This window comes from Diabrotica virgifera, chromosome 10 (genome assembly GCF_917563875.1).
Source record: "Diabrotica virgifera virgifera chromosome 10, PGI_DIABVI_V3a".
Taxonomy (NCBI): Eukaryota; Metazoa; Arthropoda; class Insecta; order Coleoptera; family Chrysomelidae; genus Diabrotica; species Diabrotica virgifera.
In genome coordinates, this window is record NC_065452.1 from 3,413,099 (window position 1) to 3,439,700 (window position 26,602).

Below are 26,602 nucleotides of genomic sequence, written 5' to 3' on the forward strand. Positions count from 1 at the left end.
TTTCGTTGGCTTCACGAGCTGCGATAGTCTCGTACCACATGTAGCAAAATGACTTACCTATTGTATTATCATGGATTGTTAAATTATACGTCCATAGCTGACGCTTATAGAATGAAATGGAATTAGTTAAAAAATTTAGTAGCAAGGCACTGTTGTAAATCCATCGTCAAGCAGTTAACCCGGCACCTGCCACGTGGCTTTGCATGGCGCGAACTGCCACGTGGGGTGCTCACAGCACCCCTTAAAAATTTTCTGTGATCTACTTGTTTAAAAAACAAAATAATGTGTTGAGTAACATAAGAATATAAATAAACATGTTTTATTAACTTATTAGCCACTAATATATTATAAAAGTTAAAAAATAAAATGAAAAAGGTGTTATAAGCAAATTAGCAAGTACCAAGCCATAATAAATAAATCAAGTAAAATATCTAAAAAAATTAAGATTTAGTGAGTATAGAGTCTATATTAATAATTTAAATCAGTTATTTCAATAAAAAATGTAAATTTGACCTGTTTATAAAAAATACAAAAAAAAATTAAAACTTAAAGTGCCAGATGATGACACCCCAATTCGACTTTAGAGCTATAAGTTCAGAATGACACTAAATAACCACTTCAAGCACTAACACATATATGCTATACAATATTATAGAAAGCTACTATGACGCACAGCTCGGTTACCAAACTTGAAATACCAAATATTTGATAAAAATGTGTTATGGGGTGCTAGTAGCACCCCACGTGGCAGGTGCCGGGGTAATAGCTTCATTGGCTTTTGCTAGTTCTTTATCTTTTTGTTTGTAAGTCTCATCTGCCAAAAATAAGTGATAGTACCTTTGACTTATAATTTCAGTTTTAGCCGCATCATTCTCAGGAAGGTCCAGTTTCAATTTAAATTTATTGCATTCGTCACATATGTCTGCTTTTCTCTTTTTAATTGCCAAGTTTAAATGGTTAGTCGACTTATGTCATAATACACTATCATTATTATTTCAGTTTGACTTATATGGATTTTCACAGTCATTTTTCATAGAGATATAATAAGTATTTGACTTATATCATTTTACACAACCACGGGTAAGCATGGTTAGAAGAAGGATATGACTTAAATGTTTTTTTTTTATTTTTTGATTTATGTTCTTATTCCCACCACCCATAGACATGTCATTCGCTTCGTTCGATATTTTAACTAAGGTACATGCAGCCAATATAGCCATGCTAATACGTTTTATTTTTTTATATAATAATGTTTTCAGTTTTTCAAAATTTTTGATATTCTATAGTATAAACTATATTATTAGACAGATATTCTAAGTAATTAAAAGTCAACCGTAAGAACCGTTACAAAAATATGAGTAATATAATATATAATATGAGTTGGCCATATTGCCAACCAGGTGTATGGCAATAAGGCCATACAAAATATTCATAATGTACAGAATTACAAAAAAATGTTATTCGGGAATAATTGAAATAAAAGGTCAAAATAATAACATAAGCTCAAAAATTAATTTATTATGACAGGTCAATATAGGGTAACTGCAAAAACAAATTTATTATTCATAAAAATGAAATTTTTATCCACAATCTGGACACATGAAAATTTCTATGACATCGTCTTTAGTGAGTTCCATGCACTCCTCATGGACGTAAGCCTTGCATTTAACACATAAGCGCATATCTGCTTGTCTATCTTCCCTGCAGAGTTTACAATACCAAGATTCATTTAAAATTTTACATTGTAATTTTGGTGCTCTAGATATTTTTGATTTTTTTTGATATTCGTACTTGATACTGAAATATTCTTAAGAATTTTGTTTTCTTTAGTGAACAATTTCTTGTGACAACTTGGGCTCTACTGTTCAGAGCAGGTTTTCTGGGTTTCTTAGCTTTGGTTAGTACCATATCTGGAGTTGGTAGCATCTCAGTAAACGAATTGTTCTCGTTCAAGGCAGGATCTTGTACAATTTCTTCGTCAGAATAAGAGTTACTAGATTCATCGTGTACACTGAAATGACTGTCTGAATCACTGCTGTCATCATGGGTACAAGTTCTGGCTCTAGTACCGTTTTTCTTTTGTGATCTTACACCAGATGTGGATGGACCAGCTTCTAAAGAAATTGAGCGATCGACATTATTTTCCTTATTCTCTAATAAACCAGATGTATTAGGTGGAACTGTTTTTTGAGACATTTGCTGTTGCTGTTGAGGTTCTTGGTCCTGATTTTGACTTGCAGTGCTTGGAGCAAATGCAATCTCTGGAATTGCTTCACGATTTAGAGGATATATCCCTGTTGCTCTGAAGCCTGCTTTAATATTTGACATTGTCATTGTTTTATCCCAAACAGCTGAAAATATGCCTCCAAAACGCATCTTACTAATTGAACGTTCGTCTGAATGCGTGGAAAAATATTTTACTACCTCATCGTCCCAGTAATACTCAAACGCCCTAAATACAGCCTTATCCATTGGCTGGAGTTCGTAAGTCGTATTACTGGGCAAACAATACAACGTTATATCAAATCTGTCAGCGGTTTCCAAAATACTGTAGTCCAAGTGACACTTGGCTCCATCAAAAATAAGCAGACATTGACCTTGAACCTTAAACTTTGCAAAATGCTCTATCCAACGGGAAAATGCTGCTGGTGTCATGCTACCTTTTTCGGTCATAAGTACTGAAGTCCCTGCAGGCATTGAATCACTCAATTCTTGTTTCATGCGCTTCCCTTTAAATAAAATTACGGGAGGTATTGCTGTTCCGATAGCATTACCACAGGCTACAATTGAAACATTTTGTGCGTGTTCGTTCGTAACGAGATGTACCCGCCGTGACCCTTTTGCAGCTAACACCTTTTGTTGATGGTGCAAACAGAGCCTGCATCCTTTCTCGTCGATATTATAGATTCTTTCAGGATGTTCCATTATATGTAAAGATCGCAATACTTCTTCTAGCTTGGTGAAATGGTCATTTACAATGAATTTGTTTAGTTTTTGGGCTCTTGCCGGATTTAGATTTTGTGCTTTTCTAACTCGAATTTGAGGGTTTCTTTCCATAAATCCCTTTAGCCAATATCGACCAGCCTTTTCTTTTTCTTCCCTAAAAGGATTTGGAATATTATTCAACTTGGTATACCGGTAAACACATCGACGAAGTACACTTGCAGTTAGTGGGTAACCTACTTCGGATAACCGAATGATTCTTCGACTTAATTCAGCTTCTTGTTCTTGAGTTAAGATGGGTTTACGACCCATGGCGGCTTTTCCTGTTTTCCTTGCTCGACATAGCGCCTAAGGGTTCTCCTTGGTAGATTATAAGTTTACTGGCTCTATTTACTGACATACCCGCGTTCACAGCTTGAAGCGCTTGGGTTAGTCTTCTTCACTCCATTGCCCTCTTATGCCTCTAGAGCGAATACGACCCATCGTTATTCCTTAAACAATAGAGAAAACATTACAAAAAAACTGGTATGATACATACGCTATTAGGAAAATGTATGCATAGCAATATGGCCATGGCCATATTGCTGTCTATCGATAATGGCCATATTGCTCACATGAACCAAATCAACTGTTTTTTCAAATATAAGGCACTATCATAAACTTATCCAAAAAATAACTGCACTCATTTATCATCGTACCTTTGCACAATCTAAACGTAATATCTACTTAAAAAATACTTACGTGATTGTTACTGTAAAAAGAGACATAATAAGTTTCACGTTTATAATGACGCACTTACGAGGCACTATTTTCTTCTGTAATGCAGCACACACTCACAATGTCGGCTTAAGACTGATTACTCGAGCGGCTGTCGTATTTGGCGAACATACTGTTTATATCTATTGCGCCATCTACTTCAAATTCAAGGTAGTTACCGAGTTATAAGGAAGTGGCCATATTGCCTGCTTGGCCATATTGGCTGCATGTACCTTACACTGGATAAAACTTTTTATAGCTCACTTTTTATCACTTGAAATTTTCCTTATCTAAGTTAACAAAAGGCCAATAAGAAACCCCAATAGGCTAATTCTTGGTAATTTTCACGTTCTATTTTCAGTTACTTATTTAGAAATTGTTAAGGGATTAAGAAAAGAATAAAATTACATATTTTGGAAATACATATTATGTACGAAGGTATTTGAACCATGAATCAACAAATAAATTTGTTTTAAAAACATATTATATGCAGTTTATTTTTAAATATACCAGTATATGCAAAATTCAAAAGAAAATATAAAAATATGCTTATGCACTTTTGCATATTTGCCTGACTGCTTATGTGGTAAAAAATAGGATAATTTTTTTTTGTAAAATTTGCTAAGGTTGTAGATAACGAAAGATAAAATAAAAATTTAATTATTTTAAAATATACACGTTTCATTTTGTCTATTAAGAAAATATTTTAGATAAGGTACATGCAGCCAATATGGCCAAGCAGGCAATATGGCCACTTCCTTATAACTCGGTAACTACCTTGAATTTGAAGTAGATGGCGCAATAGATATAAACAGTATGTTCGCCAAATACGACAGCCGCTCGAGTAATCAGTCTTAAGCCGACATTGTGAGTGTGTGCTGCATTACAGAAGAAAATAATGCCTCGTAAGTGCGTCATTATAAACTTGGAACTTATTGTATCTCTTTTTACAGTAACAATCACGTAAGTATTTTTTAAGTAGATATTACGTTTAGATTGTGCAAAGGTACGATGATAAATGAGTGCAGTTATTTTTTGGATAAGTTTATGATAGTGCCTTATATTTGAAAAAACAGTTGATTTGGTTCATGTGAGCAATATGGCCATTATCGATGGACAGCAATATGGCCATGGCCATATTGCTATGCATACATTTTCCTAATAGCGTATGTATCATACCAGTTTTTTTGTAATGTTTTCTCTATTGTTTAAGGAATAACGATGGGTCGTATTCGCTCTAGAGGCATAAGAGGGCAATGGAGTGAAGAAGACTTAACCCAAGCACTTCAAGCTGTGAACGCGGGTATGTCAGTAAATAGGGCCAGTACAACTTATAATCTATCAAGGAGAACCCTTAGGCGCTATGTCGAGCAAGGTAAGACAAAAAAAGCCGCCATGGGTCGTAAACCCATCTTAACTCAAGAAAAAGAAGCTGAATTAATTCGAAGAATCATTCGGTTATTCGAAGTAGGTTACCCACTAACTGCAAGTGTACTTCGTCGATGTGTTTACCGGTATACCAAGTTAAATAATATTCCAAATCCTTTTAGAGAAGAAAAAGAAAAGGCTGGGCGATATTGACTAAAGGGATTTATGGAAAGAAACCTTCAAATTCGAGTTAGAAAAGCACAAAATCCAAATCCGGCAAGAGCCCAAAAACTAAACAAATTCATTGTGAAATATTTTTCCACGCATCCAGACGAACGTTCAATTAGTAAGATGCGTTGGAGGCATATTTTCAGCTGTTTGGGATAAAACAATGACAATGTCAAATATTAAAGCAGGCTTCAGAGCAACAGGGATATATCCTCTAAATCGTGAAGCAATTCCAGAGATTGCATTTGCTCCAAGCACTGCAAGTCAAAATCAGGACCAAGAACCTCAACAGCAACAGCAAATGTCTCAAGAAACAGTTCCATCTAATACATATGGTTTATTAGAGAATAAGGAAAATAATGTCGATCGCTCAATTTCTTTAGAAGCTGGTCCATCCACATCTGGTGTAAGATCACAAAAGAAAAACGGTACTAGAGCCAGAACTTGTACCCATGATGACAGCAGCAGTGATTCAGACAGTCATTTCAGTGTACACGATGAATCTAGTAACTCTTATTCTGACGAAGAAATTGTACAAGATCCTGCCTTGAACGAGAACAATTCGTTTACTGAGATGCTACCAACTCCAGATATGGTATTAACCAAAGCTAAGAAATCCAGAAAACCTGCTCTGAACAGTAGAGCCCAAGTTGTCACAAGAAACTTGTTCACTAAAGAAAACAACATTCTTAAGGATATTTCAGTATCAAGTACGAATATCAAAAAAAAAATCAAAAATATCTAGAGCACCAAAACCACAATGTAAAGTTTTAAATGAGTCTTGGTTTTGTAAACTCTGCAGGGAAGATAGACAAGCAGATATGCGCTTATGTGTTAAATGCAAGGCTTACGTCCATGAGGATTGCATGGGACTCACTAAAGACGATGTCATAGAAATTTTCATGTGTCCAGATTGTGGATAAAAATTTCATTTTTATGAATAAAAAATTTGTTTTTGCAGTTACCCTATATTGACCTGTCATAATAAATTAATTTTTGAGCTTATGTTATTATTTTGACCTTTTATTTCAATTATTCCCGAATAACATTTTTTTGTAATTCTGTACATAATGAATATTTTGTATGGCCTTATTGCCATACACCCGGTTGGCAATATGGCCAATTCATATTATATCTTAAATTACTCATATTTTTGTAACGGTTCTTACGGTTGACTTTTAATTACTTAGAATATCTGTCTAATAATGTAGTTTATACTATAGCATATCAAAGTTTTGAAAAACTGAAAACATTATTATGTAAAAAGATAAAACGTATTAGCATGGCCATATTGGCTGCATGTACCTTATATTAAAGTGTGTTTCGGTTGGAAATAATATGATTATTCCATCCTTACAAAGATACAACAGGCGTGAAACTTTAATCGTTAGGCAGTTGGAATTAGTCATGCCTCTCTAACATTAATCTCACCATTGAATTCTACTTCGGTAACGAAATATTTCAAACCTTCGTTCCTTTTGGAATTGGGTAAATCATTACCATCTGTCGATTTCGATCCGATATTCTCATTTTGTGACAAACTCCAGAAAAGGAAACTTCCCAACTATTTCCTGTTTCTCCAATGAGCACGAAATAGCCTCCGGTTGGTAATGTGTATTGGCAGTTTACTTTTCATTTATGAACGTTGATGTTTCGATACATAAAAAATTTCGAAACTTTCGTTATTGAGTTTTACACAGTTTTGTGTATATTTTATAAATTATAAAACCATTTAATAATTAATATACTGGTTTAACCTTCGTCGGACGGCATAGGTACAATTATTGTAACTTTTGAGTTTTCAAATTGTGATAAATTTTTTTTCAAAAAGGTAGAGACTTTAACTTTTGTGACCCCTCTACGGCGGCGGGTGTAATTTCCTCACCAAAATAATTGTTTGCCTGCGTTTGGAAGGGTATGTCATAATCCTACATGTATTTTCCTCACCAAAACTGAAATGGTTGTTTCAGGTAGATTTTACTAAAAGGCATTCAAGGGAATTATTTATCTACTATAAAATTACAGTAGGTACCTATAATAATTAATTAATTAATTATAGTCTTTTATTTTTAATGGCATGTTTAATAGATAGTAATTGCGGTAAACCTTTACTGGTATTTGAAAATTTGGGTGAAGTCGAGTTCGCTCCGCTCCGTTCAGGTATATTTTAGAAGGGTACGAATTGGCTCCCTCATGAATGCGGGTAGGCTCTCATATAATCGCGGAAACATTAGACATTGTTGCCAAATCTTGTAAAATTTATACTGCTTAGGAAATTTACATATGTGTGTGTGTGTGTGTGTGTGTGTGAAAAAATGGCTTGGATGCGAGTCCGTTAGCCACAGATTTTTATTTTATTTTTACCTTAATTTATTAGTGTTGTTATATTTATACGTATTTCACTTAAATGATTATATTTGTTTCTTTCAAGTAGTTTATGAGTAATTTAAATATTTCCATTTTATGACAACTTAGTAGATATTCTATACTAATTGGAAAATGAACTTGTGTTTGTCGTAAATTTTAATATAATTGATTTATATATCTCTCGTTAATTTTGCATTCCAAGAAAATATGGTTTAAATCTCTAATCGAAACATTATCACAAAAACATACTGATGAATTAATTATTCCTAATTTGTGCAGATGTGCCTCATATTTCCCGTGTCGAGTTTTTAATCTGACGATAGTAGAAATATCTTGCTTTGGCAGGTTATATTTAAATATGTATTCAGGTGGCGGAGGAAGTTCTTGATGTAAAGAAAAATATAAATTTTTTGACATGCTTGTAATATTTTTCCATTCTTTTTTCCATATTTTATTTATTCTAACTTTGACGTCATTTATTGCATCTGTCGATAAGATGTGAGTTAGTATCTCACCTTTTTTTATTGCATCTTTGGCCAACTCATCCACTTTCTCATTACCCAGTATACCGGCATGCCCTTTTGCCCATATAAATACTACTTCCACTTTAGACAAATTATTTTTTATATTACATAAAATGTTTGATTTGTATGAACTAAAATCAGTATTTTCAATTGCATATATTGCAGATCTGGAGTCTGTTATTATCACAGCTTTTTCAATATTATTCTCTTTGATCCATTCTAGAGCTTTTTCGATGGCTATAATCTCAGCTGTAAAAATACTACTAATACTAGATAATTTGTAATTATTATGTTGATGGGTATTTTGCACATACATAGCACATCCTACTCCTGTTTGATTTTTAGAACCGTCTGTATAAATTACTGTGTAATCCACAAAGTCGCTCAGTATAGATTTTACTAAAATATTATTTAAATGATTTGATTCTGTATATTTAGGAATTATGATTCTGGGTTTTTTTATCAAAGCTTTATACGGAAATTTATAAATTGGTAATAATTTACTCTTGTGTAAATCTGTATAATTCCTGGTTTCAATGAATGCATCTGTTAGTGGTGGTGAATTTTTTATTCTCCAATATTTACTAGTTGAGTTTTCCATGTTTAATAAAGCCAGATTTGTTAAAAGGTCTGACTCAGTGTTTCTTAGCTTTATGCAGTATTTTTGAGCTAAAAATTGTCTACGTAAATTTAATGGGATTTCATTACACTCTGCTAGCATAACATTTATTGGAGTGGATACCATTGCACTTAAACATATTCTCAAGCATCTGTATTGTATCCGAGCTAAAATTTTTAAGTTCGTATTGCTTGCTGATCCATATATCCAACACCCATAGTCCACAACTGACCGAATACAAGCATTGTAGAACAATAAAGCTGTTTTGGGATCTGCACCCCATTTTCCATTGGTATTACACCATAGTATATTTATTTTTTTTTCACACTTACCTTTGATGTATTGAATATGTTTAGTCCACAGAAGTTTATTATTTAGTACTATCCCTAGATACTTATACTGATTCACCACTGGTATAGTACGCCCACTCGAGGTTACGTTTCCCGGTGCGCGCAACCTATGCCTGGTGAAAAACATAATATTGGATTTTTCTGTGGACATTATCATATTATTTTCATTTGTCCATTGTATAATAATTTCAACTATATGCCTCAATGATCGTAGACAGTCGTCGTAGGTTTTTTGGGTGGAGTATATACAGATATCATCTGCATATTGTAAACATTTAATATTTTCGTCAAACAAACTATGAATACTAGCAGAATATAAGTTTAATAATGTTGGACTTAATACTGAACCCTGTGGCAGACCTTGATTTACAACTCTTGGTCCGTGTAGTATATTTCTATGATCTTTTAACCATACTGTTCTATTAGTATATAGATTTAATATGTTATTACAGATTTCATTATTGAAACCAAGTGAACACATTTTATATTTTAGTATGTTAAGATCTACTGAATCATAAGCTCCTTTTATATCCAGAAACAAACAAACTAGGTACTCATTTTTAGACAGCGCAATTTGTATATCTGTAACTAGCTTTTGTTACTACATCCAATGATCCAAGACCTCGGCGAAATCCATACTGTGTACTAGGTAAAATACAATTTGATTCTAAAAATCATTCTAATCGAGCTTTGATTAATCTTTCAAAGGTTTTACTTTTTCAAATTTTTTTAAAGAAATTTACATAGTGATATAGACTTTTTATAGGAAAATTATACTTTTAGACAAATACTTTTAGAGTTTGTTTTAGTTCAACATTGGCATATGTGGCAATTTTAACACAAATTATCGGTGTCGGCCGGTATGCGCTCGACCGTTTTGCGCTCTTACCTGAAATCGGCCGGTTTGCGCTCTACACTCTAATACCCGAAAGTTAAGTTAGGACCGAAGGGTTAGGTCTTCCTCCTTTCCCATAGATATTTCTAGGAAGGTACCTGTTTCTAACAAAAAGAGAAAATTTGAAAGAAGTGACAACGCTGGGTGATATTTTCGACATGTTTAGGTAAAATAAATTTTGTCTATGGGAGCCAATTCGGACTCTACCTTTTTTAGTTCAGGTAAAATTCTTACCATTGGGAGCGAACTCGACCCCGTCCGAAAATTTTATTTTTATAAGGTGAAAGTTTTAAAAACTGAAAAAGTTTTATGGAGGTAACAAAACAACTTGTAGTGCGAAATGGTTTACTATTGGGCAAATTTTACAATGACTAGAAGTAGCCTATAACATAATCATGAACCAGATCGTCAGAAGACAGATCGAAAAATTGTTTCTAACTCTTTTAAACGTAAAGCCGAAGAGAATATACTGAAAAATTAGCAAAAATTATTCGCCAAGAGCTTTCAGCTAATTTTCCTAAAACAATTACTACGATTGATGTCAGTTACATAAGAAAAAAAATAGATATACATAATTATCGACGAAAAATGATGCCTGGTCGACTTCCTTCCAATATTGATGAGGTTCAAGAATTTGTGAAGAGCTGTGCTCAAAAAACAACCATGGGGGAGAATTTTCTCTTTATAAACTGTGTCAAAACTAAGATAAACATAATTCAAAATTTAATGTTGTCGTATAATTTAAAATCATATAATAATGTCGTAAACATTGATAATAGGACACTAGATTTGATCATGAGTAATTTTTGTATCAAGGTCGAAGAAAGCATATCACCATTAGTAAAAATAGATATAAGACATCCTTCATTGGAAATAGAATTTAGTATGAAGAAAAGTAGTTTTAACAAATGTAATAATTTAGAAAGTAGATATAATTTCAATAAAGCAAATTTTAAGCTTATTTGTGAATTGTTACGGGACTTTAATTGGGAATTATTAGGTCAGTTTGAAAATGTTAATGATTGTGTGTCGTATTTTTATCAAATATTATATAATATTCTAGATATAACGGTACCAAAATTTAACATAAAACCAAAAAACTGCAAAATATTTCCGCCTTGGTTTAATAGTGATATTATAAGTGATTTAAAAGTAAAAGAGTTTTATAGGCGCAGAAGGAATCAATCAGAAGATTTTCAGGTAAAATACAGTGAAAAAAGAAAGGAAATTAAATTAAAAATTAAAAATGCATATAATGCTTATCTTGGAGATATACAGGGTAATATAAAACGAAGCCCGACACTTTTTTGGAATTTTGTAAAAAATAATAGGCAAACCAGCAATTCCGATGGTACTTTTCAGGTTGAGAATAGGGACGTATCCGATCCTAAAATTATAACAGGCCAGTTCGCTGATTACTTTTCTTCGGTCTACGATAATGTTTCCTCGTATAATAAAGATGTAATTACCGAAAAAATGCGTGAATTACCCCTACAATTTTTTGATAACATTCATTTTGAGACGATTAGCAGTACTGATTTAGAAAAAGCGTTTTATAAATTAAAACCGAAAAGGTCTTCTGGCCCTGATAATATTCCTTGTTATATTTTTAAAGGATGCAGGGATTCTTTGATGTACCCATTGATGGTAATATTTAATAAATCATTAACTCCGGTGTTTATCCAAACGAATTTAAACAAACCAAGATTGCGCCAATATTTAAAAATGGTGATAAAAAATATGTCAAAAATTATAGACCAATTGCGGTCCTAAATTGTATAGCGAAAATTTTTGAATTCATTTTACATGATAAGTTGTACAACAGTTTTAAACATTTGATCTCAGTTGAACAACACGGCTTCTGTTAAAGGAGATCAGTTGAAACAAATCTCTTTACATTCGTTAATAAAGTAAGGGAGAATATAGAAAATAAAATACAGGTAGATTGTATATATATACAGACTTTGCAAAAGCTTTTGATAAAGTAAGTCACAACAGTTTGTTATATAAACTAAAGTACTATGGAATTAGCGAACATTTATTAAATTTTTTTATCTCGTATCTAAGATTACGAACTCAGGTAGTATCATATAAAAGTGAATTGTCACACATATTTTTAAGTGGATCAGGAGTTCCTCAGGGATCTAATTTGGGACCACTCCTTTTTTCAATATTTATAAACGATTTACCTTCACAAGTAACATCCGATTGCTTGTTATACGCAGACGACTTCAAACTATTTCGTAAAATTGAAAACATAAATGATTACTTAGAGCTTCAAAATGATATAGATTATATTTGTGAGTGCTCCTTACGGAATAAGTTGTTATTTAACTTATCAAAATGTAAAGTATTAACATTTAACACAAGTAAAAACCCTTATCATTATATATGTTACAGTTCAAGATGATTCTCAGTTAGAGTTGACTCCAACTAGTTGGAGTCAACTCCAACTGAAACGAGCAGTAAAAGTTGATTTTAAAAATTTAAATCAACTTTTACTAGTTGGAGTTGACTCTTCCTGGATCGCTTCAGTAAATGTTGATTATACGAGAATCTCAAGTGCATTTTTGATGAGTGTGCGTTTCTTTGTTTTGACCGTTTCAACTACTTATTATTATAGTCTGTAACGTCGCCCCCGTTAGGTAAATTATTCTGATTCGATTTTTTGAGCAAACTTACTCAAAGAAATACATCCGTATAACAATCCCTATAAAAAATACACAGGGTGTCACGCGGTACCGCGGTCGAAAAATTGTTTAACCAATTTCAGTAAAGTCAGTCAGTAAAGTGACTCTTTATCGAACGAGTCTGATATTACGAGCAGAGGAACAGACGCGTTCGATAAACAGTATTGAGGTGGTGCGTACAAAATTGTATGGTCAATCATAAAAAAACACTTATTTACAACTTACTTACAATATACTTACTTACAATAGTGACTAAAAATAACATAATTGTATGTGGTACAATATGTAGTCTCTTAAAGTAGACTGTATAAATTTCAATAAATTTCACAACATTTTCACTGGCACAGGCACTAAAAATCTCCGTTATAACTGATGGGATGTTATAAGTTATTCTTTCAGCACTATATTTGGGACAGTCTGTTAATACATGTTTTACTGTTAACGGCACATCACAACTCGTACATTTCGGTTGAGATTCCTTCTTCATTAGATATTCATGTTTAAGTTTTCTGTGTCCTAATCGAAGCCTGGTTAATACTACCTGAAAGATACGGCTAGGAGAGTTGTTATTCCATCGTCCAAAATTTGTTTTTATTTCTTTCAACTTTGAAGATTCTTTTTCCCAACATTTAGTCCAATTACATATATAAACTTTTGTTTAAAATACGGTTTGAAATCTTCTGCTATTGGTTTCATTATTGGTCTGATATTTGGAGAATTTGCTATTTCTCGAGCATTTTTATCAGCTAGTTCGTTTCCTTTAATGCCTATATGTGACGGTACCCACACGAAACTAACGTTTTGTTCTTCAGCTGCTGCATCTTGTTTTTAGTTAATTTAGCAATCGGGTTGCAGGTGAACATTTTTGAGAGTATATGGAGGGAATTGATTGAGTCAGTAATAATAAGGAATTTATCTGATTCGACTGTTTGTATATGATTTAGAGCTCTGTATATTGCATACATTTCTCCAGTTTTCACAGTGGATTCTGTGGGCAATTTTAAGCTTTTTATTATGTCTCTTATAACAAATGACGATCCTACACCAGAAGTTGTATTAGATGCATCTGTGTAAACTTGGATATATTCAGGAAAAGAAGAAGGTATTATATTATAATTGCTTATAAATATTTGTGGATTGGTTTCAGATTTATAGTATGATAATAGTTGTAAATTTAAAGTAGGCAAAGGTTTTAACCAGGGAGGTGCCGTCTTTACGTTTACTGAATGTGTTGAGGGAAAGTTAAAAATTTCAATAGAGTTTAAAATGTTTTTGACCCTTAATTGAAATGGTAAATGTGTCCTTATGTTGATATTAGATAAAGATGACTGAATAAGAAAAGGGTTGTCAGGTTGTAGTGATGATTGTTTTGAAACGTAAGATAGACTAAGTCATTTTCGTCGTTCACATAAAGATGGCTCTCCAAGTTCCCACTCGAGGCTTGCAACAGGAGTTGTTCTATAAGCTCCCGATATTATGCGTAATGCATTGTTGTGTATAGTGTCTAAGATTTTTAAATTTGACTTTGACGCTAATATGCAATACATCCGTAGTCCAATTTTGATCGGATTAGGCTTCTATACAACAGTAGTAATGTATCTCTGTCAGCACCCCATTGTTTGTTGGCTAAACATTTAAGAAGATCTATACCATTTTGACATGATATTGCCAATTGCTTAATATGTGATTTCCAACTTAAAGTCTCGTCGAATGTTAAACCTAAACATTTTATCTCTGTACATCGTTTCAAAAATTTTGTGGCGAATTTTAAGGCAGGTATGTTAGTGTGAATGGTAGATTCTGCGATGAGGCAGATGAGACGTCAGAACATATTATCTGCAATTGCAGAGTAATTGTTCGGCAACGCCATAAATATCTGGAACAGGTATTCCTTGATCCTGATCAGATTACAAACCTAGCTCCAAAACGGATAATGGACTTTCTTAGAAGCCTAGACCTTTTGGACTAAAATATAGATGTAGGGTATACACAAAAGATCTTATAGGTCGCAGTGTAGTAAGGTCAACTGGGCCAATCGACCCCTTTTGCAATCTACAATCTAGTGTGAATACGCTTTTTGGAAAAAATAATATGTTGTGTCTTGTCAGCTGAAAAATTTAATCCACTCATATTAGACCAACTTTCGATTTTGTTTAGTTCTTCTTGTAAAAATTTGACCATCGAATTAATATTTTTCCTTTGATGAACATTATCATATCATCAGCATATAATCTAGCCTGTGCAGGTCTCTTGAGATTTTTTATAACATCATTCATTGCAATTAATTTCATATTTTTATTTTAGGGGTACAAGCGGTATAGACATCGACTTACGACGAGTAGATATTGATCAGTGTCCTCTTCCAAAGGGAGGCACACAGCTAAATATTTTTGCCGCATCAGATAAATGCAAGAGAAGAACCACTATGGTAAGTTGATATATAAATAGCTTTTTTAATAGGTCACCATTTCTTATAATATTTTTTCTATATATAACTATATGGATATGGTAACAAAATTTTACTTTAATTATAAAAGAGATAGTAATTAAATTTGACTACAAAAATTTTAGTTCTCAGGGTTATTCTTGCTTCAAAAAAAATTAATTTCTGGACTGTATTTAGACTCATAGATGCCAATTAAAAATAAAACAAATTGTGTAGGGAAAAATACAATTTATTTAAATATAAACAAATAGAAACGCAATAAATAAAGTACCTACTCAAAACACAAATTTATACAAACCAGGAATGGTTTGCCATGAAAAAGAGAATATTAAATATTTCGAATTATTATCTGATCAGATTTATATAAACCCCCTTGATATATTATATTATAGTTAATAATAAAGTTTACCTGAATTTTTACAACATTAACTGCTGCAATAATTTGCTTGTTAAGAAAAAAAAACATGAAACTAAATCGAAATATGATTCGTATGTCAAAACCAAAATTGTATTGCTCACGTATGGAAATGTTCTTTTATATAAAACACTAAAATCGAATTCCCAATAAATGCAACTTTAAACTCCTGGTCTTTAATAAGAATAAGAGATGGTACCTCAAACCGTATCAAATAAGGAAAGCAAATAAGTTACAGTTTTATTTGCAACTCCACTGTTTCAGCATATATCTGGACATGTACATGTACGATTTCCTACGAAAACAGATTCACCACAGTTCCATGTAAATAAATATTTAATTCTATTTACAAAAATCTTTATAAGGGTATCTATTTATAGGAAACTTCATTGTCTTGACTATGTGTAATAAAAAAAAAAAATCCGCATGCTGCATTTTCACTGGCCATCACACAATAAAACTCATTATAGACGGGGGTTTACCGTCGAGCCCGGTAGCACAGTCCGGTAGCGAAATTATTCCGATTCGATTCTTTTGCACCAACTTACTCAAAAAGTGGTTTTATAACAAATCCACAGGGTGCCAGGCCGTGCCGTGGTCGAAAATTTTTTTAAACAAATTCACAAAAATAAATTTTTCATTGCGAACAATTTTTTTTAGATAATTTGGATCATTTTGAGCAAAAAAAGTCTCGTGTCATTTTTGTCTAAAATTGACTGTTGCCTAGATATACGCGATTTAAAATTTGAAAAATGCGGAAATGCCATTTTCAAGGCTTAATAACTCGATTAAAAATTTTTATTATAAAAATCAAAAAGTGAGCAAATCAAAGACTAAATCCCCTCCTTCAAGATCGTAATGAAATTTTTGTCATTATTTTATTACGAAGCTGTTAATTTTAGTTATTAACAATTAGGGCTATAGTCCAGGCTGTATCGTCGCTCCCCTTAGTGAAATTATTTCGATTAGATTTTTTTTGCACAAACTTACTCAAAAAGAGGTCTTTATAACATATCCACAGGGTTCGAGGCGGTACCTTGGTTGAAATATTGTTTAAACACTTTTTTAAAACAAATTCACAAAAATAATTTTTTCACTTCAAACAATTGTTTTAGATAAGTTGGGTCAATCTGAGCAAAAAAGGTCTCTTGTGATTTTTCTCTAAAATTGATTGTTGTCGAGTTATACGCGATTTATAATTTGAAAAATGCGAAGATTGCCATTTTCAAGCCTTAATAACTCGATTAAAAATTATTATTATATAGCGCTAATTGTTAATACAGTGGAACCTCGATAAGTCGGATTAATGGAGACGTGGCCGATTCGGGTTATCGAAAATCCGGGTTAAACGGAGAATATGGTAAAACTTAATCAAATACATATAAATAATAAACAAATACACATTATAATTGCAAAAACATGAAATACATAATATGTACGGTACATCTAAATTATGTAGTTGTATATTGTATTATTATCAAGATGGCGTCAACTAAACATGTCAATAATGAAGTGGTAGAAGTTAAAACTTGCATTAAGTGTCACAAAGTTCCACAAAGTGGTTTGAAATGTGCAAAATGTGGTGTGTTATCTCATAAAGGCTGTCTGAAGTTGTTGGAGGGAATAAAATATATGGACGATGGCACTGTGTTGTGCTGCGAAGTAGATGTAAGGTTAGATGAGGAGCTGAGTGAATCAAGTGCGATCTATTACAGCGAGGACCCTAAGATCTTGGAAATAAGGTATTTAAAGAAAATTATTATACAAAATGAATTAATAATAGCAAATCAACAAATAACTATACATGCTCTTCAAGATCAATTAAAATTAGTGAATAAATTAAATTTTAACAATGGTAGGCTGCCATCTACAAGTCAAGTAATAAATTCAAATAATCAATTAAACAGTAACCTACCGGATTTAAACAACAGTGTACAAACTCCCAAGAAAAACGTAAATTAGAAATTAAAAGAAACTGGATCTCGTAAAACCATTACTGATGATAAGGCGAAGTCAATTACTACAAAAAATGTTACAAATTTGATGGCAAAAACCAACAACAAACAAGGGAATTCCTTAATAGATAATAAAAGTCTATCAGCTGGTATATTAAAAATACAAACAGAGGCCAAGTGTAACGAATTAATAAATTTAGGAAAAAATGATGACGCAAATTCTCAAAGTGTGGAATTTAGTAAAGTAAATGAACAAGATCATGAATGGCAAACAGTTCATTATCGTCGAAAAAGTAGTAAACAAAACATTATTATTGGAAGTAATAAAACAACTTATATAAAAACAATTCCGAAAATGGGTTATTTACATGTCTACAGAATGTCTGCAAACGAATCTGAGGAATTGTTAAAGAAGTCTCTGGCGAAAACTGCTCCACACATTAATTTTATCTGAGAGAAAATTGATAAAACGGACAAGTCATCTTCTTCCTTTAAAGTAGCTTTCCGTATGTCAAACGTGGGAGACGTATATGATCCTGAAATTTGGCCCGACCAATGTGCACTGAGAAGATATAAGTTTTTAAAACATTTTCAGAAGACTCCAGTGAATCAGGTGGTACCATAAGTGCTGACGATTGTATAACCACTTCTGAACAGTTACATATTTTTAATCTTAATGTACAAGGTTCGTCTAACAAAACATCATTAATTGAAAACTTTGTTGCTGATTTTGAGTTCTCTTTTTTATTTCTGTGTGAACACTGGTATAATAACCAATATATAGAAAATGATTTTTTAAATAATTTTAGGCTAATCAGCCATTTTCCACGCTATAATAACGTAAGGAGTGGAACCTCAATATTAGTAAAAAACGATTTAAGCAGAGAGTGTCAGCCTTTGAATTTCATTAACAAACTGTCAATCGAAATGATTATTGAGGTATCTGGTATAACTTTCAGGAGAGACTACTTACTGTCTTATCAATATTTATAGAAGACCCTCTGATAAACCCGAGGATTTGCTCGGGTTTATCAGAGGGTCTTCTCTGATAGCTCGCTCGCTCGCTTTTCCTATTTTTATTCTACTTATCGCTTCTTTCAATAAATTCTTCTGTACTTATTTCTTTCATTTGGATTTCGTTTGCTGCTGTCTGTTCTATGGTTTCCCTCTGTCTCCATTTCTTTACTTGCCTCGCCCATATGTTTCTCTTCATAATATTCTCTCCACACCTCTAGTATCTCTGTTGCATTTGTCTTTAGTTTGTTATGTTTGTCTCTTACTCCTCTAAGTTCTTTTCTTTTCTCTCCTCTTGGACTCCTTACTTTATTCCAAAAACAATGTAATTTCTCTGTAATTTTGGTTTAATGATTCACCGAACTTCTTCCAACTCTCTTTTTTTTTCATTTTCTTTCTAGTTCTTTCACTATGTTTCTTTATTTTTAGCAGTATTTTTATCTTGTTCCTCTCTTGCACTATTGTATTTTCTCCATGTTTTTTCTTTTTCCTCACTTCCTCCTGTATATCTACATTCAGCCATTTCGTCTTTTTGTTTAATTTTCCGATTGTTAGATTGACGCATATCTCTTCTGCCTTCTTCAAGGGGGAATTTTTAAAATTATGGTGGTAAGGGTATCCCTTCCGCGCGCCGCGCTAAAATGGGATCGGCTCGGCTCGGCGCGCGGAGTGGCTACCCCATCAACACGACTTTAAAAACATCTCTAGATTCTCCTAGTTGACTACTTTCCATTTTTCAAAGTGCGTTTAAAAGCTTGACCTTTCTTTATATGTAAAAAAATTTCATTATTTAAAATGGTTATTTTGGGCCAGGCATAATTTAATTTAAAATTTAAATTTTCGACCAAAATAATTAAATAAATAAAAATACTGAAACAGTTGATATCGTTAAAGTCAAAGATTTTAAAGCTTTATCTTTTATTTATGTAATTGGTTTGATAATTTATGTTCAAAAAATAAACAATGGTTTGACATATTTAATTAACGAATTATTTTCCTCGCTGCGAATAAAATTAATTGGTTTTTAATTGTGTTTGTTATAAAGCCCGTAAATTAGCACACCGGCACGGGTTAATCACATATAAAGCGTGCAAAATTATTGTATTAGCGATTATGTTTTGATATTTTAATTTTTTTTTCCAAAAGACCACCGCATTAACCACCTGGGGCATTAGCAGCATTCATTAATACACGTTAAATGGTATATACATATTACATTAATTATTTAGTTCATTTTTAGTGTTCACACATACAGGGTGTTTGGTAATGAATGGGCCATAGCTTAAACTTAGATTCCTGAGGTTAAGATAGGTCGATTTATGCTAGCTTACCTTAGTACGAAAGTTAATAATAACCGAAATACAGGGTGTCAAAGTTAAACTTTTATTGAAGATATTCTTCTTTAGGCGCGATTCGATTGAGGGTAAAATTGTACATAAATCTGCGCGCCTGCGCACACAGACAATATGTAGTTCCTTGCTAATCTTTCAAGATAGGTATTTATGTATCTGTATCCGTGCAAATAAGTCATTAAAAGAATATATTAGTGTTTTTAGTAAATGTATTATTTATTATAATTCTTGTGTTTTTGGATTTGTGTTTCTCTGTAGTAAAATAATAAAATATTATGTAGTCATAACATTTTTACACTATTTATTGTCGCCGTGTTGTGTAATTATATCCGAAACTTACATAGCAATTACAAGGACCTCGCTGGTGTAGTTGTTAGGGCGTTAGCTCCGAGACTGGAATAACGCGGGTTCGAATCCTGCGCGAGTCATTTTTTTTATTTTTGGTTGTTTTAATAAAAATTTTTTGAAAGTGGCAGATAAGAAATTTAGTTTTATTTTTAAATAAAATACAAATAACCTGTTAAGTATATTTACTTCGTTGAATTTACCCATATAATAGAAGAATATCTTCTTACGTGCGTACAAAGTACACACACATTCTTTTTTTTTATTTATTCTTGAATATTTCCGGACCGGCATGGGATAACAATACGAAATTTGGTAATTGAAAGTTTCTTGGGACGAAAAACCTAAATTCCCCACCAAAAATTATAATATATTATCAAGAGGGAGCCACATACGTCTTTCAGCGCTCATTTAATACGTTAAATTTTTTTTTATTCCCCATTCAACATAATTGTGAGATCAAAACATTTATTCCCTTATTATTTTTACTTAAAAAAGGTATACTACGAGTACATTCATCTCGCTAAACTTAACCGTTCTCAAAACAAACACAATTTAAATCTATGATCCAAAATTCAGTTTTGCATTTCATTGTAGTTATTAAAAACCATTTGACTTTACTCGTCATACTTGGCAGCAAGTGTAAGTACTCTACACCCTTCTAAATTATTCTTATTCTATACCCTGTACCCCAGGAGATTGTATGTTTGAAATAAAAATGATTTATTATCCGGAAACCATTGTTTCCGAAACCAGAGAAATTAGACTCACGCCATATTGAAAATGAGGATAATACTACTAAAACGGTGGGGTGACCTTGACAGTGTCTAGAGAATAGAAAGATGAAATAAGCATGTTCCGTGTAATGACCGAATGATCCAACGGAAAGAGAGTTGCCTATAACAGGGCACCAAACAAGTTTTTAACTGGAAAAACAGGGCCCGGATTACGTACACTCGATACGCATCGTATCCGCCATGTTTTCCCACAGCGCCTTACGGGAAAACATGGCGGATACGATGCGTATCGAGTGTACGTAATCCCTATGCTGGTTACAACAGATTCAAGAAGATTATTATTAATGAAATACTATAGAAAATAGAATAAAATAATTATTTAAAAATCAAATAACAAAGATGTGACATTTATAACGCTACAAAATATGATACGGTGCTATTGCTAAGGCACCCATATTTAAAATGTGAGACTTAGTGCATACTAACTCGCCATATTACAGGTTATGGCACTAGAGAAGTTTTACTTGAGCAATTTTTCACATGTTAGGGCAATATTTAAAAATGAACGGTACTTATCACACAGCCATAATTAGTATAATAACTTATTTGGTCAGTTAGAAAGGTTTTGCTCTGCTCTATAAAATAGTGTATTAATTCTGCTAAAAATATTTTTAAAAAAATATTTTTTTTGAGTTATGACACTATACAGATAAATAAGCGATAAAAGCGTCACTTTTCTTGAGCACTTACGCAGATTGTTTTGAATAAAGTAATCACATAATATACTGCCTTAACTCGACAAACGACGCTTTATATACATCAGATTGACAAATGCCTTGCACAAGTCGATACGTGACACTGTTTATGTTCGGTGCATCGTTGATTTTGGTTAATCATGTAACGACTGTAGTGTCATCTAACGACAAATTAATACTTGAACTATAAACATAACACTTGTTGTAATTTTATTAAACTGTTGGTGCAATAAAACCGTTTTTAAATTTTTTTGAGTTGTGACATTATTGACCGGAGGTGCGATATTATCTGCTTTCATGAGGAACCGACTAAAGTTTCAATCCAAGGAATTTTTATTGAATAGCGCTCACTGTAATCAAATTTTAGTACAAAATTGGCAAAAATCGTTCCCAAAAAATCTTTAATATGTGTTGATGGGAACTGCTAACACCCTTAGAAGTAAAATTCACTCCGGTTTCGGGTAAAATATTTAATCGCAAGATATTAAAGTTGAATATATTTGAAAAATTATCCCCCTATTTCGAACTTCAAGGAAAGTTCTATCTCTGAATTCCCCCAGGCTACGTCATTGATTGCTCGAATATGGAAAAGCGTTGCATACTTCACTTCAAGTAGGATATTGATATTTTTATTCGAATCTTGTGCTCTGGATGGGAAGTGAATACCTATTCAAAAATTGGATGAGAGCATTAAGTAGCTCTTGTATTTTACGAGATGTTGTTCTGGTAATCAGGGCTAATTACGTACGTAGCTTCCATGCACTTCAAAAATTCTAAAATGGGAATTAAACAGCCATCTTTTATACATGTATACATTTGTTAAAAGGGCAATAATAACATCAGATTATGACGTAATTCAATTTTTCCTCGTTGTTATTTTTTCAGTGTTATCTCCTCTTAACATGGCTTTCTTCTTCTTCCTCAATTCTTCTCTTTTTCAGGGGTAGCTATTCCTTATTCTTTTTCGCCACTTATTTCTGTGTCTCTTTACCTACTATCTTGTCCTCGGGTTTCCGCTACCTCTTCAATCAACTTCTATCAGCTCTATCCTTCGTCCCACATAATTTTCACTTATTCGTCTAATATCGCAGAGAGAGGCTGGTATGTAAGGACAACAAACTTCGTGAGAGATAAACATGGAGAAGTGCTGGCTGCCGAAAACAAAATAATAGAAGATGAGCTGAATATTTTGAAGAGCTCCTGAATATCCAAGATTTCATTGATGAAAACAATGAAAATGGTGCAAACAACGGAGAACATGAGTATCAAACAGCCGAATTAGAAATACCCCCATCAAGCACTTGTCTGGACAATATTGATGCCGAGCTAATTAAAACAGGCGGTCATGAACTCATAAGTAGAATACATCAATTAATAGAAAAGGCCTGGCAAAGAAATAATGCCCAAAGAATGGTGCGGTAGTATTATTGTACTAATACACATGAAAGGAAAAAAGGAATCATGCACGAATTACAGAGAAATCTCACTAATCAACACTATGTATAAAATATTGGCTTCGATATTATTAAAAAGATTAGTACCACACGCCGAAGAAGTAGTTGGTGACTAACAGTGTGGTTTCAGGCCTGGTAGATCGACTATTGATCAAATATTTACAATAAGACAAATGCTTGAAAAGTATTGGGAATATAATCAAGACGTTCATCAGATCTTCATAGACTTCAAACTGGCTTATGATATAATTATTCGTGCAACATTATGGAAGGCAATGATCGAGCTCGGCGTACCCAAGAAACTAGCTGCGGTAACACAAATGTGTGTAAGTAACTCCTTTGCACAAGTTAGACTAGGGGAAAAATATCAAATGCTTTCTGCATAATTTCTGGACTGAGACAGGGCGATCCGCTGTCCCCATTGTTGTTTAATACAGTGCAGCCAAAAAACAACTGATCCCGGATTTGACAAACTTTAGAAAGTGCGTCCTCTACTGGCAAAACTCCAGGAAACGTTTCTTGCAGCACTGAATCCACATGAGTTTCAAGCGATTGATGAGTCTATTATACGATTCAAAGGTCGAAGCAGTATCCGACAGTACATGCCCAATAAACCTATAAAACGTGGCTACAAAGTATGGGTTAGAGCAGATTCAAGCGGATTCATGTGCGAGTTCCAGATATATACCGGTAAAGTGGGAAATTCCATCGAAAAAAACTTAGGACAACGAGTCGTATAGGATCTAACAAGGGTCTTAGTAAATAAACACCACCGAGTGTTCTTTGACAACTATTTCAACTCTATTGATCTTCAGAGATCTTTATTGTCACACGGAATTTACGGGAGTGGAACCGTTCAAAAAAATAGAAAGGATTTACCAGAGTTCAAAACCGACAAACAAATGAATCGAGGAGATTCAGATTACCGTATTTCAACAGATGGACTATCTGCGTTGAAATGGATGGATCGCAGAAGTGTGATTCTTTTGGCAAATCACCAAAATCCAGCAACAAACGAAGTTGTAAAGAGAAGACAAAAAGACGCTACTCTGAATGAGGTTTCATGTCCACAAATGGTAGTGCTCTACAACTCACATATGGGATATATTGACAAATTTGACATGCTGAAAAGTCTGTATGAGGTGAATCGTAAATCACACAAGTGGTGGCATAGAATATTTTTTTTATTTTGTGGATACTTGCGTCGTAAACGCATTCATTCTATTTCAGCTTAGAAGCCAATCCAAAAGTATGTCTTTGAAAGAATTCCGACTCTCTGTGATTAGAGGCCTCATTGGAGCTCCAGAACAACTTAAAAGGGGAAGACCATCAGCAGAAAAACCTGTGAGTAAATTTAAAAGGCATATTCCCTTGGAACTGCGCCATTCAAAGTCTGCTCATATGCCCCAAAGAACTACTTCTTTGAGATGTGCCAACTGCAGCACCACAGCAAATGTTAGCAGAACACAGTGGAAATGTTTATCTTGCAATGTTGGACTTTGTCTCAAATACGACAAAAATTGTTTTGCAACGTTCCATGCAAAACAATAGGAAGAAAGAAGTGCTACCTGGTTTTTATTTCTCATTAGTTTTTTGTTACGCTATGTTACTGCTGGTATCATGAGAATACCACATCCTGCAGGACATACTTCAGGATCAGCATTGTGTAACTAGTTAAGCGATGGACTACCCCGCTAATTGAAACAATATTCGAAAATATTACCTCAACTAACCAAGATAGCCATCGTTACACCCTTAGCTTAGCTCAGTCACTCAGGTGTGTGTTCGTCTTGTCCTAACCTCAGATATGAACTATGAAAATTGGAATGGAAGCAAACAAAACATAGTTTTTAACTAATCATGTTTATTGTTCATAAAGATATAATAAATAAAATGACTTAGTAAATTGCATTAACAAATGTATTTAAATTCTTGCCAAAAACTAACAATTCTGGATTATACTTATGGCTTTTGGTAGCTGATGGTATCTTCTTGATGTCGTATGGTTCTGCTGTTGTAGACTTCTCGTAGGCCTGGGCGGATCTTCGGCCCAAGGCCCCTGCAGCTAGAGGTGGTGGTTGTGCAGTCTGGATGTCATTGTCTTCGCCTTAAAGTGTGCATCACCGGTGATGTGAGGCTTAAGTTCCCGAAGAGGGAAAGGTTGATCTCTTTCCAAAAAACTATAAAACAGAGACACATATCAATCATCAAGAAGAAAAGCCAAAATATACCTTTGCCAAATAGTATTCAGAAATAGTAATTGGCAAGGGTAAATTACATAGAATTTAGATGAGAATAGTTAAAATTCTGATTACCAAACGTGCATACATGTAAATTAAAAGATAATTATATTTGAAACTAAAATATCAGAACACATGGTCTGACATTGGAAGTTAGGTTAGATAAAAAACAATATAAAAACTGTTAGATGGAGAAATATAATTACTGTATAATGTTATCCTTACCCCAAGAGATGATTTGATAAAATGAAAATGATTTAATTTTGGAGCTACTCTGCTTTTTAAAACATTTCCACTTCCATTTTGAGAATGAGATATGGGAGTTGTCACTGTCATTAAAATGACATGACAACGAACCTTGGACCGAAATTTGAAATAACGAACATGAAACACGAGAGAAGATACAATGCAAATAGGGTTGCCTATTATAGAACGAGCGCCAACCAATTTTTAAAGGGGAAATGGGTAAACCAATTAGAAGAAGATAATTATTAATGAAATATTAAAGAAAATAAGGTAAAATAATTATTTAAAAATAAAATACCAAAGATGTGACGTTTGTAACGTTACAATTGTTTATATTGACTGAATTTGTTTCAAGAATATACTAAAATAAATAAATTTCACAAAAATCTTGTTTTTTTTTTTAACTTAATAAAAATTGGGCTTCAAAGGGTTAACCTGGCCTTAGAATATGTCATGCGAAAAATTTATCCAAAAATCAAACCAGACATACCTAACTGCTCGGGCAGCAAAAATCATACTCGCCTTTGCCGATGACGTAGATGCAGTAGCACAATCAACATTAGAAATTAAGAATATTTTCTCGAGCCTTGAAGAAGCCGCATTAAACATCGGTCTAAAAATAAATGAAGACAAAACAAAATACATAGTCGTCTCAAAACAAGAGCGACAGCGAATAAGGCAAAATAGTTACTATAAACGATCATAACTTCCAAGTGGTTAAAGAATTTAAGTATCTAGGAGCAACAATCACAAATGACAACAAATTAGAGCGAGAAGTTGAAACGCGAATAATGGCAGGAAACAGATCTTTCTTTAGGAAAACAGACAGCAGCCCTGTTTAAGACCCTTATTCACTTCAAATCCTGACGAGATTTCCTATTGCCTAGCTTAACTTTTGCTATA

At 33.2% G+C, this 26,602-nt stretch overlaps 1 protein-coding gene across 1 annotated transcript in view; it reads left to right on the forward strand.

The window, feature by feature from the left end:
- LOC114324987 (probable G-protein coupled receptor CG31760) overlaps positions 1 to 26,602 on the forward strand; it is a 1,828,242-nt gene that overhangs the window by 99,503 nt on the left and 1,702,137 nt on the right. Inside the window, exon 2 of the mRNA XM_050641487.1 lies at positions 15,045 to 15,168. Coding sequence (XP_050497444.1) covers positions 15,045 to 15,168 — 124 coding nt within the window. The remainder of the gene's footprint in view (positions 1 to 15,044; positions 15,169 to 26,602) is intronic.